Genomic DNA, 20,933 nt, shown 5'->3' on the forward strand with positions numbered 1-20,933 from the left:
CACCTACAAAGGAAAACCCATCAGGCTATCATCAGACTTCTCAGCAGAAACCTTATAGTCCAGAAGGGAGTGGCATGATATATCCAATGCAATGAAGCAGAAGGGCCTCAAACCAAGAATGCTCTACCCGGCAAGATTATCATTTAAATTTGAAGGAGGGATTAAACAATTCCCAGATAAGCAAAAGTTGAGGGAATTTACCTCCCACAAACCATCTCCACAGTGTACTTTAAAGGGACTGTTATAGATGGAAGTGTGCCTAAGGCTAAATAACTGTCACTAGAGAAAATAAAACCACAACAAAGAAAGTAGACCCATTAAATACTAACCAAATGCAAAATTAAATCAGCTACCCACAAAGTCAGTCAACAGATACACAAAGAATACAGAATATGACACCTAACATATAAACAGAAGGAGGAGGAAGAAAAAGAAGGGGGGAAAAAAGGAATCTTCAGAATGTGTTTATAATGGCATAATAAGTGAGTTATGGCAGACTGCTAGATAGGCAAGAGGTTACTGTTGAACTTTTGGTAACCACAAATCCAAAGCTTGCAATGGAAATAAGTATGTATCTATCAATAATCACCCTAAATGTAAATGGACTGAATGCACCAATCAAAAGACATAGAGTTACAGAATGGATAAAAAAGCAAGACCCATTTATATGCTGCCTACAGGAGATGCACTTCAAACCCAAAGACATACACAAACTAAACTTGAAGGGGCGAAAAAACATAATAGAATGAGTTTGGAAGTATTCCCTCCTCTTCTACTTTTTGGAAAACTTTAAGGAGGATGGGTATTAGGTCTTCACTAAATGTTTGATAAAATTCAGCAATGAAGCCATCTGGTCCAGGCCTTTGGTTCTTAGATAGTTTTTTGATTACCTATTCAATATTGTTGCTGGTAATTGGTCTATTCAGATTTTCTGTTTCTTTCTGGGTCAGCATTGAAAGGTTGTAGTTTTCTAAAAAGTCCATTTCTTTGAGGTTATCCAGTTTGCTGGCATATAATTTTTCATAGTATTCTCTAATAATTCTTTGTATTTCTGTGGTGTCTGGAGGAATTTTTCCTTTCTCATTTCTGATTCTGTCTGTGTGTGTAGATCCTCTTTTTTTCTTGATTGGTCTGGCTAGGGGCTTATCTATTTTGTTTATTTTCTCAAAGATTAAACAAAATAGATACACCCCATTCTATGAGGCCAGCATCACTCTAATACCACAACCAGGCAAAGACACCACAACAAAAGAAAACTACAGACCAATATCCCTGATGAACACAGATGCAAAAGTACTCAACAAAATATCTGCAAACCGAACTAAAAGACACATCAAGAGGATCATACAGCATGATCACGTGGGATTCATGCCAGGGATGCAAGGATGGTATGAAATTTGAAAATCCCTCAACATCATCCACCACATCAATAAAAAGAAGGAAGAAAACCACATGATCATCTCCATAGATGCTGAAAAAGCACTCAACAAAATTCAACACCCATTCATGATAAAAACTCTCAACAGCATGGGTATAGAGGGCAAGTACCTCAACATAATAAAGGCCATATTCAACAAACTCACACTCAACATCATACTTAAGAGTGAAAAGCTGAAAGGTTTTCCTTTAAGATCAGGAAACGACAAGGATGCCCACTCTCACCACTTTTATCCAACTTAGTACCAGAGTTCTTAGCCATGGCAATCACACAACACAAAGAAATAAAAGGCATCAAGATTGGTAGGGAAGAAGTTAAACTGTCCCTGTTTGCAGATGATATGATATTGCACATAAAAAAATCCTAAAGAATCCACTCCAAAACTACTAGAACTAATATCTGAATTCAGCAAAGTTGCAGGATACAAAATTAATACACAGAAATCTGTTTGTTGCATCTCTATACACTAATGAGGAACTAGCAGAAAGAGAAATTAGGAAAATAACTCCATTCACAATTGCATCCAAAAGAATAAAATACCTAGGAATAAACCTAGCCAAGTTAGTGAAAGACCTATAACCTGAAAACTATAAGACACACATGAGGGAAATTAAAGAGGACATGAATAAATGGAAATTCATCCCATGCTCTTGGTTAGGAAGAATTAATATTGTCAAAATGGCCATCCTGCTTAAAGCAATCTACAGAGTCAATGCAATCCCTATCAAAATACCTACAGCATTCTTCAATGAACTAGAGAAAATAATTCTAAAATTCATATGGAACCACAAAAGACCCCAAATAGCCAAAGCAATCCTGAGAAGGAAGAATAAAGCTGGGGGGATTATGCTCCCCGACTTCAAGCTCTACTACAAAGCCACAGTAATCAAGACAATTTGGTACTGGCACAAGAACAGACCCACAGACCAATGGAAAAGACTAGACAGCCCAGATATAAACCCAAGTATATATAGTTAATTAATATAAGATAATGGAGCCATGGACATACAATGGAAAAAGGACAGCCTCTTCAACAACTGATATTGGCAAAACTGGACAGCTACATGCAAGAGAATGAAATTGGATTATTGTCTATCACCATACACCAAAGTAAACTTGAAATGGGTCAAATACCTGAATGTAAGTCATGAAACCAGAAAACTCTAAGAAGATAACATAGGCAAAAATCTCTTGAATAGAAACATGAGCAACATTTTTCTGAATTCATCTCCTCGAGCAAGGGAAACAAAAGCAAAAATGAACACATGGGATTACATCAAACTTGAAAGCTTTTGTACAGCAAAGGACACCATCAACAGAACAAAAAGGCATCTACAGTATGGGAGAATATATTTGTAAACAACATATCTGACAAGGGGTTAACATCCAAAATATATAAAGAACTCACACATCTCAACACCCAAAAAGCAAATAACCTGATTAAAAAATAGGTGGAGGATATGAAGAGACGATTCGCCGAAGAAGAAATTCAGATGGCCAACAGGCACATGAAAAGATGCTCTACAGCACTAATCATCAGTGAAATGAAAATTAAAACCACAATGAGATATCACCTCACACCAGTTAGGGTGGTCAGCATTGAAAAGACTAAGAACAAATGCTGGTGAGGATGCAGAGAAAGGGGAACCCTCCTACACTGCTGGTGGGAATGTAAGCTACTTCAGCCATTGTGGAAAGCAATATGGAGGTTCCTCAAAAAACTAAAAATAGAAATACTATTTGACCCAGGAATCCGACTCCTAGGAATTCACCCAAAGAATACAAGTTCTCAGATTCAAAAAGACATATGCACCTGTTTACTGCAGCACTATTTCCAATAGCCAAGATATGGAAGCAACCTAAGTGTCCATCAGTAGATGAATGGATAAAGAAGAAGTGGTACATACATACAATGGAATACAATTCAGTCATAAGAAAGAAACCAATGCTACCATTTGCAACAACATGGATGGAGCTAGATGGAATTATGCTCAGTGAAATAAGTCAGGTGGAGAAAGACAAGTATCAAATGATTTCTCTCATTTGTGGAATATAACAATGAAGCAAAACTGAAGGAACAAAGCAGCAACAGACTCACAGACTCCAAGAAGGGACTAGTGGTTACCAAAGGGGAGGGGTGAGGGAGGGTGGGTTGGGAGGGAGGGAGAAGGGGTTTCAGGGATATTATGATTGGCACACATGGTGTGGGGGGATCAGGGAAAGACAGTACAGCACAGAGAAGGCAAATAGTGACTCTGTGGCAACTTAACTACACTGATGGGCAGTGACTGCAATGGGGTATAGGGGAACACGATAACGGGGTGAATGTAGTAACCACATTTTTTCATGTGAAACCTTCATAAGAGTGTATATCAATAATGCCTTAATAAAATTTAAAAAAAATTAAAAATACGCCTGAGTTTAACATCACTTAACCCTTCAAGCACCACATAAATGTCATCTTATCTGAAAAGCCTTCCCTGATGCCTAGAGGGGAAAAAAAATAATTTTCCCTCTCTCCTTCTAGGTTCTTCTTTGTTGAGACCACCTCTCCCCCTGTAATAAAACACAGATTAACATGACAAAAACAAACAGAAGTTTAGTTCCATGTATACCTCAAATATGCAGGGGAGATAAAGAGGAAAATGAGTAACTCCCCAAGAGGGCTCAAGTTGCCACTTAAATACCATCTTCAACTAAAGATGAAAGAGATGTAGTGGGGAGGTGACCGGGAAAAGCACAGTAAACATGGCTGGGGTTCTTACAGAGATCTACGTCCATGCCTTCTCCACGATAAGAGCTTCTGCATATTTAGTCATCCTTCTTTACCTGGTACAGACAAGGAGATGTCCTTACAAATGGAGACGTCTTTTATACATGCACATGTTTCTTACAAAAGGGTATCTACCACTTATTTTCAGAGATTCTCCTCTGCATTTCTCAAAAGTAATCAGTTCCAAGAAGTGTATTTTGGGGTGATATATTCTGCTACTCGTCATGTCAACAGGCAGAATTAATCTCTCTTCTTCCTTCTCTCATGCCCCATGACATTCTTTATATAGTCTCACTTAACTACAACACTCATTTCATGGTTCTGGAGGACATATTTCTAGCAAGTTCCACTGGCTCAACAGCAACATTTCGTTTCTTACAGCCAGGGAGCTATGGCTATGCCTCTGCCTCCCCAAGAAACCCAGATCTCCGTCCGGGATGCAGGGCTCTAAGCCTTTGGGTATTTACACTCTTGTGCGACCTCTTCCCGTGAGTGTGGGCTGGGTGTAAGGTCTTGGCTTAAGGGATGGTGCTTCACCACTGAGGTCACATTGCTAATGACTGCAGCTTCCATCCTGGGTGCTCTAGCACATTCTTCGGTCACTCTAGGGGAAGCCAGCAGCCTGTGGTGAGACTCCTGTGGTGACAACCTGAAGGCTTCAACCAGGAACTAGAGAAGCCTGCCCACAGCCCTGTGAGTGATGGGCAAGCAGGCCCTCCAGCCCCAGCTGAGCCTTCAGACAGCTGAGAGCTGACAGCTTGGCTGCCACCCTCAGCCAGAGACTCTCAGGAATCCAGTAACTAGATTCCTACCCTCAGGAAATGTGTGAGATAATAAATGTTCATTCAGTTACTAAGGAATGGCCCCTAGGAATGGGCCTGCTCCTTAAATCTGCTGTTCTTATACTTCAGAATTCTGTTTACTTCTTATGAGGCAATCTCTCATTGCTCCAATGTTGTTATGATTAGTGATAACTCTTTATATTGAACTTTCCCTATCAAATTACTGTGTGGTTTGTGTCTCCAGATTAGATCCTGACAACACACTTGATAAAGCTGATGCTGTTGGACAGAGAAGAACACTTTGAGAATCACTGGCTCAGATTAATCATGACTTGGCGCTGGTGCTGGGCTCTTTGCCTAAAGTCCATGGCCACAACAAAATGAAGTAAAAGGAAGGGAAGAAATGGCTGTTAGGTAAGGAGCCAACAGTGTCTACTTAGATACCTTTCATATTTCTTTAAAAACTGCTACTACATTGATCAATTGCTTCTCATAATATCCGTCCCAATGTTGTGAGAAATGTTACATGTTACAAAAGCCTACTTATACCAACATGATTCAAAGAATCAGACAAGCTGTTTTAGAATTGGAGGTGAATTTTACTGATTGATTATACCACACATATATATAATGAATCTAAAATATGATTGAGTAAATGTCCTAAAGAATACTTAGAATAAGCTAGTATTGTGTTGATATATTTTTATTTATTTTTTATTTTTTTGGTATCATTAATGTACACTTACATGAACAACATTGTGGTTACTAGATTCCCACAATTATCAAGACCCGATCACATACCCCATTACAGTCACTGTCCATCAGCGTAGTAAGATGCTGTAGAATCACTACTTGTTTTCTCTGTGCTATACTGCCATCCATGTGCCCACCCCACATTATGTGTGCTAATCGTAATGCCCCTTATACCCCTTATCCTTCCCTTCCCACCCATCCTCCCCAGTCCCTTTCCCTTTGCTAACTGTTAGTCCATTCTTGGGTTCTGTGAGTCTGCTGCTGTTTTGTTTCTTCAGTTTTTGCTTTGTTTTTATACTCCACAGATGAGTGAAATCATTTGATACTTGTCTTTCTCTGCTTGGCTTACTTCACTGAGCATGACACCCTCTAGCTCCATCCATGTTGTTGCAAATGGTAGGATTTGTTTTCTTTTTATGGCTCAATAATAGTGTTGGTAGATTTTATGTAATCTTTTCTCACTAACTGCACATATCATCAAGCTAAAATTGTTTCTCAATGCCTAATTTACAAATTACCCTCCGCATTAGATTCTTAGGGATGCTGAAACAAATTTAGAGGCATAAAACAACACAAATGTATAGTTTCACAGTTCTAAGTCCAAAATCACACAGGTGGCAGGGCCATGCACCCTCTGAAACCTGTAGAGGAGGATCCTTCCTTGCCTTTTACACCTTCTAGTTTGCTGGCAATCCATGACATTCACTTCCTTGTAGCCACGCCTCTCCAATGTCTCCTCCACCATCAGTTGGCCATCTTTTCTCCCTCTGTCTCTGTCTTCTTAGGAGGATGCGAGTTATATGGATTAAGAGCCCACCCTACTCTAGTGTGACCTTGTCTCAACTAATTACATCAGCTATGACCTTATTTCCAAATAAGGTACATTCTGAAAATTCAGCAGTTATGACTTCAACATGCCTTTTTAGAAGACACAATTCAATCCATAACACCCTCAATTTTCATAAAACTTCATCTCAATCAAAACAAATGCAAATATATTTGAAATCTTCTCTTAATTACATTCCTATCTTAACATTTTAAGAATTAAAAATGTAATAATCTGCCAATCATAAAATATCTATACAGAAGACAACTTGTCTTTTTATGATTTTCCTGTAACAAATAAGCATTGTCTCCACCTTTTAAAATCACAATGCTCCTCTCACCTTAACACACTCTCCCTTTGTATGTTCAGGAACAACACAATTTCCATTTCCCTTTCTTTATCATATGATCAAACCACTAGTATGGGGTCCACCCGAACCTCTTTTGTTTAATTGCATAGAGATAAATAATAACAAGCCCAATTAGTTATTTGTGGTTCTATTTTCTTTACATAAGTCAGTTTGGTATATAGTTGAGGTCAAAATCAAGTTTACCAGATATAAAGGGTAAAAAGAAAAGAACGTAATTTCAGAAGCAGAGTGTATCTCCTTTTGTGAGGTATTAAATGAAACCCAAGTGCTCACATCTCTTCATTTGTTCTCACGGAGACTCAAATGGTGGTCAGAAATTCATTTAAGTAAACACTGTTATTGCCTTGTTATTCCAAATGTAGAACCTGAAGAATCAAAAGTTAGCATAAGCACAGCCATCTTAAAGGCTCAAACACCATTTTCTAACCTAGAAGGAGAAAAATTACTAGAACTTTGAAAAACAAGTTAGTCAGCCAGTGTTAATTGTAGTGACCTTTAGTTAGCCAACCTCAATCAGTTAAGCTTATCTTGCTAGAACCACCCTAAACATTCCGAAAGTGATTTTATCTAACCAGACCCCCAGGACGAGGCGTCAGCCGAAAATTTATGTGTCTATGAAAAAAAAAAAAACACTGTATTGTGACTGTAGAAAATACTGCCCCTTTGAAAATGCTATAAAAACTTCTGGCTTTGTGAGTTCGGGGTCCTCGTTGAGACCCGCTGCGTCGGGCTAACGCATGGACCCCAGCTAGCTGGCCTCTGAATAAATTCCTCTTGCTTGTTGCATCAAGAGACGCCTTCCGTGAGTGATTTGGGGTGGCGTCCTTCTCTGGGAGAATCCAACATTTGGGGGCTCGTCCAGGATCGTGCGCTCACCCCGCTTCACTCCCGAAGCTGTTCTTGGAGGAAGAGGTAAGATTAGTGGTGCCTTGAGTTGTCTGTGTTCTGTGTTCTGCTTTTCAGTGAGACCGGACGGAGTTCTGAAAAGGGTACCCTCTGTCTGGCAGCCGTCCCGGTCCCATAAGGGGTCGCGACTGCGGTCAGTAGACATACTTGGAGCACCGCAGGCTGCAACCCTGGGGGACGCCCCGGGGAGTTTGGAGGGCCAGGGACGCCTGGTGGCCTCCCACCTGTTTTTCCGCAAAAGTGAACCGGATGAGATAGGGTTGGTTTTTGGGCGCCGAGAGTATCAGCCCACTGATTCCTTCCGGTTCTTGGTCAGAAATCTGAGGAAGACAAAAAGCGGCCGCTGTGTGTTTAATCTCTGTGTGTCTCTGTTTTATGTGTCCTTTACGTGTCTAATAATTGTTATACTGGCAATGGGACAGACCGTGACGACCCCCCATAGCCTGACGTTAGGTCATTGGACAGAAGTGAGAGCAAGGGCGCTTGACTTGTCGGTAGAAGTTAAAAAAGGGCTGTGGCAGACTTTCTGTACCTCTGAGTGGCCCACTTTTAACGTTGGATGGCCCCCGGAGGGGACTTTTGACCTCTCCACTCTGCTTGCAGTAAAAGCTGTTGTTTTCCAGAATTCAACTCGGGACATCCGGATCAGCAGCCCTACATTGTGGTCTGGCAAGAATTGGTGGAAAATCCACCGCCCTGGATAAAGCCCTGGGTGCGAAAGAAAGCGAACTCTCGAGTCTTATTGGCTCAGGATCAACCTCGGGGAAAAGGGAAAGAGACCACCAAAATACACCCTGACACTCAAGACTTGCTCATGGTTGATGATCCCCCTCCTTACCCTCCTGCCTCTGCCCCGGCGCCCGAGGCCCCGGTGGCCGAAGCCCCAGTGCCTCCAGCCCCGGCACCTCCGATGCCTCTAGCCTCTGGTACCGAGGCATCGGGGCCAGCTCCAGGACCGGCCCAAGGAACTTGGCGGCGCCAAGGGGCCGCATTGGACCCATCAGGTATTTTTCCCCTCAGGTCTTATGGGGCCCCCATTCTCGGGGAGGAAGGAGACCCGCCTTTCCAACCTCTGCAATACTGGCCATTCTCCTCTGCCGATTTATATAATTGGAAAGCTAACCACCCTCCTTTTTCAGAGGAACCGCAGAGACTAATGGGACTGATAGAGTCCCTGATGTTCTCTCACCAGCCCACTTGGGATGATTGTCAGCAGCTCTTACAGGTACTCTTCACCATGGAAGAAAGAGAAAGGATCCTCCTGGAAGCGCGAAAGAACGTGCCTGGAGCTGACGGACGACCGTAGCAACTCCCTCATGATATAGAAAGGGGGTTCCCGCTGACCAGACCCAACTGGGACTTTAATTCTCCAGAAGGTAGGGAGCGACTAACCATCTATCGCCAGGCTCTGGTGGCAGGTCTTCGCGGGGCTGCAAGGCGCCCCACCAATTTGGCCAAGGTAAGAGAGGTTAGTCAGGGAGCCGCTGAGGCACCCGCGGTGTTCTTAGAACGCCTGATGGAAGCCTTCAGGCGGTATACTCCTTTTGACCCCACTTCTGAGGAACACAGTGCTTCAGTGGCTCTTGCCTTTATTGGGCAATCAGCGCCTGATATTAGAAAGAAGCTTCAGAGACTAGAAGGCTTACAGGATTTGTCGTTGAGAGATTTGGTGAAAGAAGCTGAGAAAGTTTATCATAAGAGAGAGACTGAGGAAGAGAAGGAATTAAAGAAGGAAAAGGAAAAAGAAAGTAAAGAGGAAAAGAGGGATAGGAAGCATGAGAGAAATTTAACAAAAATCTTGGCCGCAGTAGTAGAAGGTAAGGGACGCCCGCCCTCTAGTGGTAGAACTAGTCAGGCAGGGCACCTGGGCAACCAGCCTCCTTTGGATAAAGATCAATGTGCGTACTGCAAAGAGAAAGGACATTGGGTGAAAGAATGCCCTAAAAAGCCACTGCAGAAGCCTCCAAAAAAGGTGTTGTCTCTGCTGGAAGACGAAGATTAGGGAGGACGGGGCTCGGAACCCCTCCCCGAGCCCAGGGTAACTCTGAAAGTGGAGGGGCAACCCGTTGAGTTCCTAGCAGACACCGGTGCTCAACATTCTGTATTAACTAAAGACAAGGGCCCTCTCTCTGGCAAAAAGTCTTGGGTGATTGGAGCTACAGGCCAGAAACAATATGCATGGACCACCCGAAGAGCAGTAGACTTAGGAGTAGGACGAGTAAGTCACTCGTTCCTCATTATACCGGAATGCCCTATGCCCCTGTTAGGAAGGGACATCTTGACCAAAGTAGGAGCCCAAATATCTTTTCAAGCTGAGAAACCTCTGGTGACTAATCAGGAAAATAAGCCTTTGAACTTGAGTATTCTGACCATAAGATTGGAAGACGAATACTGTCTTTTTATGGAACCAGAGCCCTCCTGAATTAGTCAGGAGTGGCTCGACTGATTCCCAGGAGCCTGGGCGGAGACGGCGGGCATGGGGCTCGCCAAGAACCAGCCCCCTGTAATCATAGAACTAAAAGCTTCAGCCTTGCCAGTGACTGTGAGGCAATATCCAATAAGTAAAGAAGCCAGGGATGGAGTTAGACCACATATCCAGAAGCTTATGGAACAGGGAATATTAGTAAAATGTCAATCCCCATGGAACACCCCCTTGCTGCCTGTAAAAAAGGCAGGAACGGGAGATTACCGACCAGTACAAGATTTAAGAGAAGTTAACAAAAGGACACAGGACATTCACCCCACCGTGCCAAATCCCTATAACCTACTAAGCTCCCTGGCCCCCAAAAACATCTGGTATTCAGTTTTAGATCTAAAGGATGCTTTCTTTTGTCTGCGCTTGCACCAGAACAGCCAACCGCTGTTTGCCTTTGAGTGGAAAGATCTCACCACAGGAACTACTGGGCAATTGACCTGGACTCGTTTGCCACAAGGATTCAAGAACTCGCCCACCCTCTTCGATGAGGCTTTACATCAGGACTTGGCTTTCTACCGAGCTTCAAACCCACAGGTAACTTTGCTGCAATATGTTGATGACTTATTGATAGCCGCTCCCACCCGGGAGACCTGCCAAGAGGCCACTGAAGCCCTTTTGACTGAACTTGCCAAATTAGGGTATAGAGCATCTGCTAAGAAGGCACAGATCTGCCAACAACAAGTGATTTATTTGGGATATTCCCTGAGAAAAGGGAAAAGGTGGCTTACTGAAGCCCGGAAGCAAACTGTGACGCAGATTCCGGTCCCCACTACAGCACGCCAGGTTCGTGAGTTTCTGGGGACAGCGGGGTTTTGTAGATTGTGGATACCCAGATATGCTTCCTTGGCCGCCCCTCTTTACCCCCTTACCAAGGAGACAGCCCCGTTTTTTTGGGGATCTGAGCAACAACAGGCCTTTGATGATATCAAGAAAGCCCTCCTCTCAGCACCCGCTCTAGCATTGCCAGATGTAACTAAGCCATTTGTCCTTTTCGTGGACGAACGGAGCGGAGTAGCTCGAGGAGTGTTGACCCAACAATGGGGACCTTGGAAGAGACCTGTCGCCTATCTGTCAAAAAAATTAGACCCCGTGAGTAGTGGGTGGCCTGCCTGCCTGAGAGTAGTAGCAGCTGTGGCCCTCCTAGTTAAAGATTCTGACAAACTAACACTGGGACAAAAACTCACTGTGGTTGCTTCACATGCGTTGGAGAGCATAATCCGGCAACCACCTGAAAGATGGATGTCAAATGCCAGAATGACTCACTACCAGACCTTACTCCTGAATCGTGATCGTGTGGAATTTGCCCCACCCGCCATCCTAAACCCAGCTACTCTGCTCCCCGATTTGGAAAAAGAAGTACTTCATACCTGCCAGGAAATCCTGGCTGAGGAGGCGGGGACCCGCCAGGACTTACAAGATCAGCCTTTAGAAGGACCAGGACTCCTGACTTAGTATACAGACGGGAGCAGTTACATTATGGATGGTAAGAGAATGGCGGGAGCTGCAGTAGTGGATGATAACCGAATCGTGTGGGCCAGTGGACTTCCAATGGGCACTTCTGCACAGCGAGCAGAGCTCGTCGCTCTGACTCAGGCTCTAAAGATGGCAGAAGGTAAGAGACTTAACGTCTATACCGACAGCCGATACGCTTTTGCCACCGCTCACATACACGGGGCTATTTATAGACAGAGAGGGTTATTGACTTCTGCCGGGAGAGATGTTAAAAACAAACAAGAAATTTTAAATTTGTTAGAAGCCATCCATAGACCTAGAGAAGTGGCAATAATACATTGCCCTGAGCATCAAAAAAGCGACTCTCTAATAGCTCAAGGAAACAGAAGGGCGGACCAAGCTGCAAAACAAGCAGCCCAGGGAATGAATATCTTACCCCTCCAAGTGTACCCGGAGGCCACTTGTATTAAGAGCTTCCAGTATACACCCGAAGACCTCGCTTGTATAAACAAATTAGGGTTTAAAAATTCCTCACCCCACGAGATATACAAGTCTGAAAAAGGGAGAGTTGTCCTGCCTAAGAGAGAGGCAGAAGAATACTTAAGGCAATTGCATCAATTCACACATTTGGGAGCAAAAAACCTAAAGACCTTGGTTCAAGACTCCCCTTATCATGTTATTGGATTAGGAAAACTGGCTGACGAGGTTGTAAGAAATTGTGTTCCCTGCCAATTAGTAAATGTGAGTAAAAATCCAGTAACATCCGGGAAAAGACTTCGAGGGGATCGCCCAGGAGCTTACTGGGAAGTTGACTTCACTGAGATCAAGCCTGTTAAGTATGGATATAAGTACCTTCTAGTTTTCCTAGACACATTTTCAGGATGGACAGAGGCGTTCCCCACCAAAACTGAGACAGCTCAGACGGTGTCTAAAAAGATCCTTGAAGAAATATTTCTCAGGTTTGGAATCCCAAAGGTAATCGGCTCCGACAACGGCCCTGCCTTTGTTGCCCAGGTAAGTCAGGGATTGGCCAAGATTTTGGGGACGGATTGGAAATTGCATTGTGCATACAGGCCCCAGAGCTCAGGACAGATAGAAAGGATGAATAGAACTCTAAAAGAGACCCTGGCTGAATTATCCATAGAGACTGGTTTATATGATTGGTTGGTCCTCCTTCCCTTCACCTTATTCCGAGTTAGAAACACCCCCAGCCGTTTTAGACTAACACCCTTTGAAATAATGTTTGGAGCCCCGGCTCCACTAAATGCAGCTCACCTCCACGTATCCCCTGAATCTGTGACTAATAAGTTTCTGCTTGAAAGGTTACGGGCTCTGGAAGTTGTGCAGAAAGAAGTGTGGGCCTCTATCCGAGAAGCCTATCGGCCAGAGGACATTTCAGTACCTCACCCGTTCCAAGTGGGAGACTCTGTCTACGTAAGGCGACATCGAACAGACAATCTTGAGCCTCGGTGGAAAGGACCCTTCATCGTCCTTTTGACCACACCTACAGCTGTGAAAGTAGATGGCATCTCTTCCTGGATACATGCTTCACATCTGAAGAAAGTGCCTCAACCAGACCCGGACTGGCGAGTAATTCGAACTGATAACCCTCTTAAATTTCGCTTGTGTAAAAATGATTGTGTCACTAACAATTCTAATTCTAATGACCCAGTTACTTCCCACCTTCCAGAACCCTAACCCCCATGAACCCAGGTTACTCACATGGCAAATCATTACCCTGGCTTCCCAACAAGTAGTAGTCCAGTTAACAGGACAACACCCTAGGGGAACTTGGTGGCCTACCCTCACTGTAGATTTGTGCACTCTCTTCAAACAAGACCCATGGTATGAAGATAAAGTTGGGGTACCCGGATGTGGTACTCGAGATTATACAGTGCATTGGGGCTCTGGGACCATGAAAGAGCTCCAGAATACCTGCTTCTATGTATGCCCAGCCCCCTCAGCCGATAGTGCCAAGGCCTCACAGTGTGGTGGGAAGACAGATTTTTTTCTGCAAAAATTGGGGTTGTGAACAAACAGGGACATGCCATTGGCTGACAGGAAGCGCAGGGAGATCTCCTCTAGGCCTCATAAAAATCCAGTGGAATACCGCTCATGCCCAATGCACGACTCATCCCACCTGCAACCCTATTGACATCTCTTTCACAGATGCAGGAAAAAGGGCAACAAACTGGGAAAAAGGGCTTATGTGGGGACTAAGACTCTACCAGAGTGGCTATGATAATGGAGTCTTGTTTATGCTCAGGCTTAAGGTAGAGACTCTTCCAGCTGTCCCAGTAGGACCCAACGCTGTCTTGCGAGATCAACTGCGTCTCCCAGCCCCAGCCCCAAAACAGGCCCTAGCCCCACCTATGGACTCTGCCACCACTCCCTCCGCCTCCACTCTTGGCCGAGTCACCTCCTTTCCTGGCACCGGACAACGCCTTCTCAACCTCCTTGAAGGGGCTTTTCAGGTCTTAAATACCACCAACCCTAACACTACTGAATCCTGTTGGTTGTGTTTCTCTTCTGGATCGCCTTATTATGAAGGACTGGGATTGTTAGGCAGTTTTAACAGGACAACCCGTCACGAGATCTGTAGCTGGGGAAGCCACAAGAAGCTAACTCTGACTGAAGTAACTGGAAGAGGAAAATGTTTAGGTTCAGTCCCCCCCACCCATAAAGCTCTGTGTAATGAAACCATAGCTGTGACCTCCTCAGGTGAAAATGAGTATCTAGTCCCTCCTCCCGAAGGGTGGTGGGCTTGTAACACTGGAGTGACCCCATGTGTCTCTACTTCTGCCTTCAACTCCTCCCGCGATTTCTGTATCATGGTTCAGCTGGTGCCCAGGTTGATGTATCATGATGACCTCTCATTCGTAGCTGAATTTGAACCTAGGCATAGATATAGGAGGGAGCCGGTCTCGCTGACCTTAGCTGTGTTGTTAGGGATAGGAGTCGCAGCCGGAGTAGGAGCAGGGACAGCTGCTATTATCCAAGGGAACCAACATTATGAGGGACTAAGGACAGCTATTGATGAAGACCTAAAAACCATAGAGCAATCCATTACTAAACTTGAAGAATCTCTGACTTCCCTCTCTGAAGTAGTCTTGCAGAACAGACGAGGGCTGGATCTGCTGTTTCTAAAAGAAGGAGGATTGTGTGCAGCTTTAAAGGAAGAATGCTGCTTTTATGCAGACCATTCCGGAATAGTAAGAGATTCAATGTCAAAGCTTAGGGAGAGGCTAGACCAGAGAAAGAGAGAACGAGAAGCCGGCCAAGGGCTATTTGAATCTTGGTTCACTAGGTCCCCGTGGTTTACGACCTTGATATCCACTCTGGCTGGGCCCTTACTCATCCTTGTGTTGCTCCTCACTTTAGGACCCTGCATATTGAATCGGCTGATAACTTTTGTTAGAGAAAGAGTGAGTGCCGTTCATGTACTAATGTTTGAAGCAACAATATTATTCACTCACCCAACAAGAAGATACAAACATTCCGTGATTGGAATGCCCTTAAAGAGAAGTGGGGAAATGTAGAACCTGAAGAATCAAAAGTTAGCATAAGCACAGCCATCTTAAAGGCTCAAACACCATTTTCTAACCTAGAAGGAGAAAAATTACTAGAACTTTGAAAAACAAGTTAGTCAGCCAGTGTTAATTGTAGTGACCTTTAGTTAGCCAACCTCAATCAGTTAAGCTTATCTTGCTAGAACCACCCTAAACATTCCGAAAGTGATTTTATCTAACCAGACCCCCAGGATGAGGCGTCAGCCGAAAATTTATGTGTCTATGAAAAAAAAAAACACTGTATTGTGACTGTAGAAAATACTGCCCCTTTGAAAATGCTATAAAAACTTCTGGCTTTGTGAGTTCGGGGTCCTCGTTGAGACCCGCTGCGTCGGGCTAACGCATGGACCCCAGCTAGCTGGCCTCTGAATAAATTCCTCTTGCTTGTTGCATCAAGAGACGCCTTCCGTGAGTGATTTGGGGCGGCGTCCTCCTCTGGGAGAATCCAACACAAAGAGTATTGACATAGCAACTGATAAGTATGAACGATGGGTCTTTTAATGCTTGGCAGAGATTTATTTTTATCATAAAAAATTTGAACACTAAGTCACAAGCATCAGAGAAATCTTACTGTGGATAAAATTGTAATATTTCCAGAATATCTCAACTGGCTTTAGTGCATCCCCAGGGGTGGAGAGAAGTATGGCTTTAATTCATATGCGTATCAATAGGCATTCCTCGGGGTGGATAATGGTTCATCTCCATATCAATGGGTAGTTACCTGGGCAACAGAGGGCTTACCTGAACCTGATAGGTGAGGGGGAGGTGTAATTTAGTTCAGCCAGAGCTGGAAAGAGATGGCCCTGAACTGCAGTTTCTTGCCTTTTCATGTTGATAGGTGCAGTTGAGTGCTATTGACGGGTCTCTCAGCTTTCCACTTGGCTCCTGGCCTTTCTTTACTGGGACAACTGCGACCCCTAGTGGCTTGTGTTGGGCAATTGCGTGTAGACTGGGTCTTTGTATCTTGTCCGGAAGCTCCCTTGCTGAGGGTGTGGCCAGCCTCAGGCTGCTTCTCTGCTTTGGCAGGGCCCCGGAGGGGTAATGGATGCGGGGGGTGGGGGTGGGGGCTGTTTGGCTGTTTACCTCCTTGAGGGGTCTCAGAGCTGTTGCCCAGGGGATTTCCCTGGAATTTCCAGCTGCTGGACTGTGACCTGAGATGTTTCCCTCCAGCTGTGGCGTCCCTGTTCCTTTAAGACTCTCAAAAAGCACTCACTTTTCCTTGTCATAGGGGCATCGGCTTCGGGACCCGCTCAGAGGTCTTGCTGCCCTGTTTCCCTAGTTTCCAGCCCTCCACGCATGCACTGTGTCTGTGCTCTGGTGCGGATGGCTGGGGCTGGGTGTTTAGCAGTCCTGGGCTCCCTCTCCCTCCCCGCTCCGACTCCTCTCCTCCGGCCAGCAGGGAGCTGGGGTGAGGGGCGCTCGGGTCCCACCGGGCCAGGGCTTGTATCTTACCCCTTTCGCCAGGCGCTGGGCTCTTGCAGGTGTGGATGTAGTCTGGCTGTTGTCCTGTCTTTTGGTCTCTCTTTTAGGATTAGTTGTATTTGTTGTATTTTCAAAAATATATATGTTTTTGGGAGGAGATTCCCACTGTCTTACTCACGCCACCATCTCGGCTCCGCCCTCTCTCTGAACTGCAGTTTCTAAGAAATAAACGGGTTTTAAACTTTATTTCTCCATTTGCCTGATTTAAACTTTATTGCTCCATTTGATAGAGGTATTTTGTCTCAGGATTTCCTCTCCCTGGAGTTACATCTGGCGGTAGTCGACAGCATCTGTGAACCCGAAATCTGTCATAGTGGGTGTCCTTTGGGAGCGCTGCCCCTAGAGATAATGGTGAGAAGTGGCGCTTGTGCAGAGGGACATTTATCTGCACTTGTGTGGTCATGGAGGTGCGACCACCGCCTCTGACTGCGCCAACCCAGGCCATGGCCCAAGCCGAAGGCTGCTTCTGCTGCTCCTGCTGCCGGCTGGAACCTGGTCACAACTATGGAAAGGAGCAGATGTCTGGTACACCTTGATAGAGAAGCAACTGGGTGCTGTGTACCATGCCTTGCTGGCTACGGAGCCCATTACCGGAATAGCTCCAACCAAGGTAATAACCACCTGTCCCATCACAGGGTGGGTGTGAGACTGGACACAAAGGCCATGGAGTGGTGTGGCACAGACACCTACCATATATCATGTGACTGGCCATTTGCCTTTGGCATCCCCAGGGAATAATAATGCAGACACATTGGCCCAGGTGCTCTGGCTTGAAGGAAAGCCTGCCTCTGATGTGGCCCAATGGCTACATCAACATTTGTTGCATGTGGGGCAAAAGACAATGTGGGCTATAGCCTATTGGTGGGGCTTACCATTGACTTTTGAAGAAGTCAGCCGAGCCTGGAAAGAGCTCCTTGTGTGCTCTCAGAGGGACTTACACCAAGTCCAACAGCAGCATGGGACAATAGTAAGGGGGCCAACAGCCCTCTTCAGCTGGCAGACAGACTATATGGGCCTCTGTCCATATCAAAAGGATATCAGTATGCCATGACTTTTGTGGACACGGCTACTGGACTATTGGTTCTCTTTCTGCATGTTGTGAGGATCAGCAAACCACCAAGAGGAGCCTGAAGCGTCTCTCTGCAGCCTATGGACAGCTGCCAGTGATTGAGTCCGATCAAGGTACCCACTTTACTGGACATGCATTGCAAAGATGGGTGCAATTAGAAATAAAGTGGAAATTAGATACTGTTAAGTGGACATGGCCCTGGACATTTCAACACATGGACTGGCAATGGGTGGCTCTTCTGGCATCTAGGGGAAAAGGCCTGGAAGCTGGCCTCCTGTGTATTTGTGGAGTAACAGCAGAGTGACCCCAAAGATCATGGTTATTTTCTTCTACAGTCCTTGTGGCCAGGATGCGCCCCCTGGCTGCAGCTGCTACGTGATGGTTGAAATGGATGAGCTTTGGACTTTATTGCTATTGTCAAGAAAAAATGCTTAGGCAGCTTGACTTTGTCTAATGTTCGGTAAAAGTTTTGTGAGTAATCTAGCATGGTTGTTAGGAATGAGTAAACAAGTGTAGCAAATAATAATAGTGTGTTAGTATATTAAACATATTTTGTGCTTAGTGAGAGATTGTGTTGTAAAGCACATTTACTTAATCTGCATAGGCTGAATCCTCTGGGTTGAGGATTATTGTGATTCTATTACTGTTGCTACTGTATTCATTAGTCTGGTCACAATGTTTCAGTTTTCAGGCCCAGGGGCCACTGAAAAAAAAGGGGAAATGAGTAAAGTGTAAGGCGAGATTTCTGGAGGGGTGGCCTGTGGGTAAAACTGTTATGTTTCCAGAATATGTCGCCTGGCTTTAGTGCATCCTCAGGGGTGGAGAGAAGTATCACTTTAGGCTATCTGCACATCAATAGGAATTCCTCAGGGGTGGAGAATGGTTCATCTCGATGTCAATGGGTCATTATCCAGCCATCTGAGGGCTTATCTGAACCTGAGAGGTGTGGAAGAGGTCTAATTTACTTTTGGTTGAGCAGGAAACAGACTGCCCTGGTCTGCAGTTTGTAAGCAATAAACAGGTTTTAAGCTTTATTTTCCCCTTTGACTGATTTCAGTGTTAGAGGTATTTTGTCCCGCGATTTCCTCTCCGGGAGTTACACTTATGTATTTGCAAACAGAAGAAATCTAGAGAAAAACTAATATCAGCATGTGAACTTTAAGCCATAGGACTGAATTTTCAAGGGGAAGAAAGAGACTGACATGTACTGGGAGTATAGAAGGTGCTTTATAAGTCAGTTTGCAAGTCAACTTCGGCATTTTAGCTAACTCGATTACTAACACCCTTATTTTTATCCAGTTTTTGATTACATATAAGAAAAGGGATTTAGAGAAGTCCTCACTTGCCTAAGTTTCCGTACTCAGACAAATGGCCCTTTCAAAGTTTTATTAGTAGTTTTGGCAAACTTTTACCCTTCCGAATACAAAATACATGGGGAGCTCCGGAGGGGAAGTGGGACTTAGAACACTGAGATCGGTGAAGAAACGATGATTAGTGAACGTGGTCCTACCAAACCTGAAAACAGTTCTGCTGATGTTCACGCTTTCCTTTATTTTCACTTTTCCCCTAGCAAGTTAACGTGTACTCAGATACCTGGGTACACACACGACCCATCAAAATGACGCTACCGTGTATGAACTATGCTTTTGCGGTTTCTAAGCTGTAAATTCCAAGGTCAGGGGACAAGGAGCTGGGCCCCACGAAAGAGCCGGCCTCAGAAAAGCCATGAGCGGTGGTCATTGGGCTCGTTTCGCAGCTCAAGGTGGGAGTGTGCTCAGGGCCCTGCATATCCTCTGACCCTGGAGCTCGGAAGGACGCTTCCAAGGTCCACGAAACATGCGCCCCATCAGTGCATTCCAACGGCACGCGAGACCAGGAAGGGCCCCGCCTGGGAGAGTGTCCCGGCGAGCCGCAGCCCTGCAGGCCGGTCCAGCCCGGGCCGTGCGCTGACCGCAGTTCCCTGGCCCACCCTGCGGGGCGCGCAGCACGGCAGGATGACGTCACGGGGCGGGCGGGCGATCCCACGACCCGAGCTCCCACGACGCCCCTCCCGGCCCACCGACTCACCTTTCCGTCGTCGTGGAAAGGCAGGCCGAGCTCGTCGGTGGTGGGCGGGGGGCGAGCACAGCCTGGCTCCTCGGCTGCTCCGGCGGCGGCCTCGTAGTCCAGGAAGGGATTGGCGAACGCCCGCTCCTCCATTTCTGCCTCCGCGCTCAGATGCAGCTTCAGCTTCAGCCTCTTTGGCATGGCCTCGCCCATCTCTGTCGCACGCCCTCACCCTCGCGGCCGCGCGGTACGGCGTGCGCACCGGGACAAGCATCCTGCCGGCGCGTTTCCACCGGAGCGGCGCTGCCGTGCCGCGGCGCACTGGCCGCGGGCAGCCTCTCTCCGGGGCCCCGCGCGGCGGGCAGCGAGGGGCCCTTTAGGAAGGCCACGAGCGGGGGCTTCGGAGCGGGCGGGAACCTCCCGCGGGGCCTGGCCGCGGCGGGTGCGCTCCGAGGGCTCCGGCGCCGCCCCTGCAGCCAGGAGCCTCCGAGCGCCTGCACGGCCCCGTCCTGGCCGCGGCTTCCCCGGGGAAGCGGGCGCCACACGTGCCCCCGGGCAGCCTGGAGCGAGGAGCTCACCGCCCTCACGCTGTGTGCGGCGTGGACGCGCCGTCAGCCACCCGCGTTTTCTCCCGCCGACCGGGAGATCATGTGAAAGAATACTTAATCATCTAAATATTTAATTACCCCGGGAGATTCCTCCAATATTAATTTAATTGCCTGGGAGCATAACATGTATAATAAAAGGACACAGGAAATCTTAACATTTATATAATAACAGGATGATTACTTATCAGTCTTTAATGGTTCTCTTTGTTCTTATTGCTTCTTTAATTATTTGGGACCAAACGTAATGATTTCTCCTTTAGGGAAAGAATTCCGTTTTTTTCCGTTTAGACATTAGTTGAATGACAAAGTAGAGATTAAAAAGATAGTTTCTGCCCCCAGGATTCCAAGTCACTGGATGGGAAAGGTAAGGACTGTAGCATAGA

At 45.8% G+C, this 20,933-nt stretch overlaps 1 protein-coding gene across 1 annotated transcript in view; it reads right to left on the minus strand.

The window, feature by feature from the left end:
- The window catches only part of LANCL2 (LanC like glutathione S-transferase 2), a 240,610-nt gene extending 219,895 nt beyond the window's left edge, over window positions 1-20,715 (minus strand). The window contains exon 1 of the mRNA XM_036910340.2: window positions 19,964-20,715. Coding sequence (XP_036766235.2) covers window positions 19,964-20,155 — 192 coding nt within the window. The 5' untranslated portion in view covers window positions 20,156-20,715. The remainder of the gene's footprint in view (window positions 1-19,963) is intronic.
- Between the last annotated feature and the right edge of the window lie 218 nt (window positions 20,716-20,933).

Source organism: Manis pentadactyla, chromosome 7 (assembly GCF_030020395.1).
Source record: "Manis pentadactyla isolate mManPen7 chromosome 7, mManPen7.hap1, whole genome shotgun sequence".
Classification (NCBI taxonomy): Eukaryota; Metazoa; Chordata; class Mammalia; order Pholidota; family Manidae; genus Manis; species Manis pentadactyla.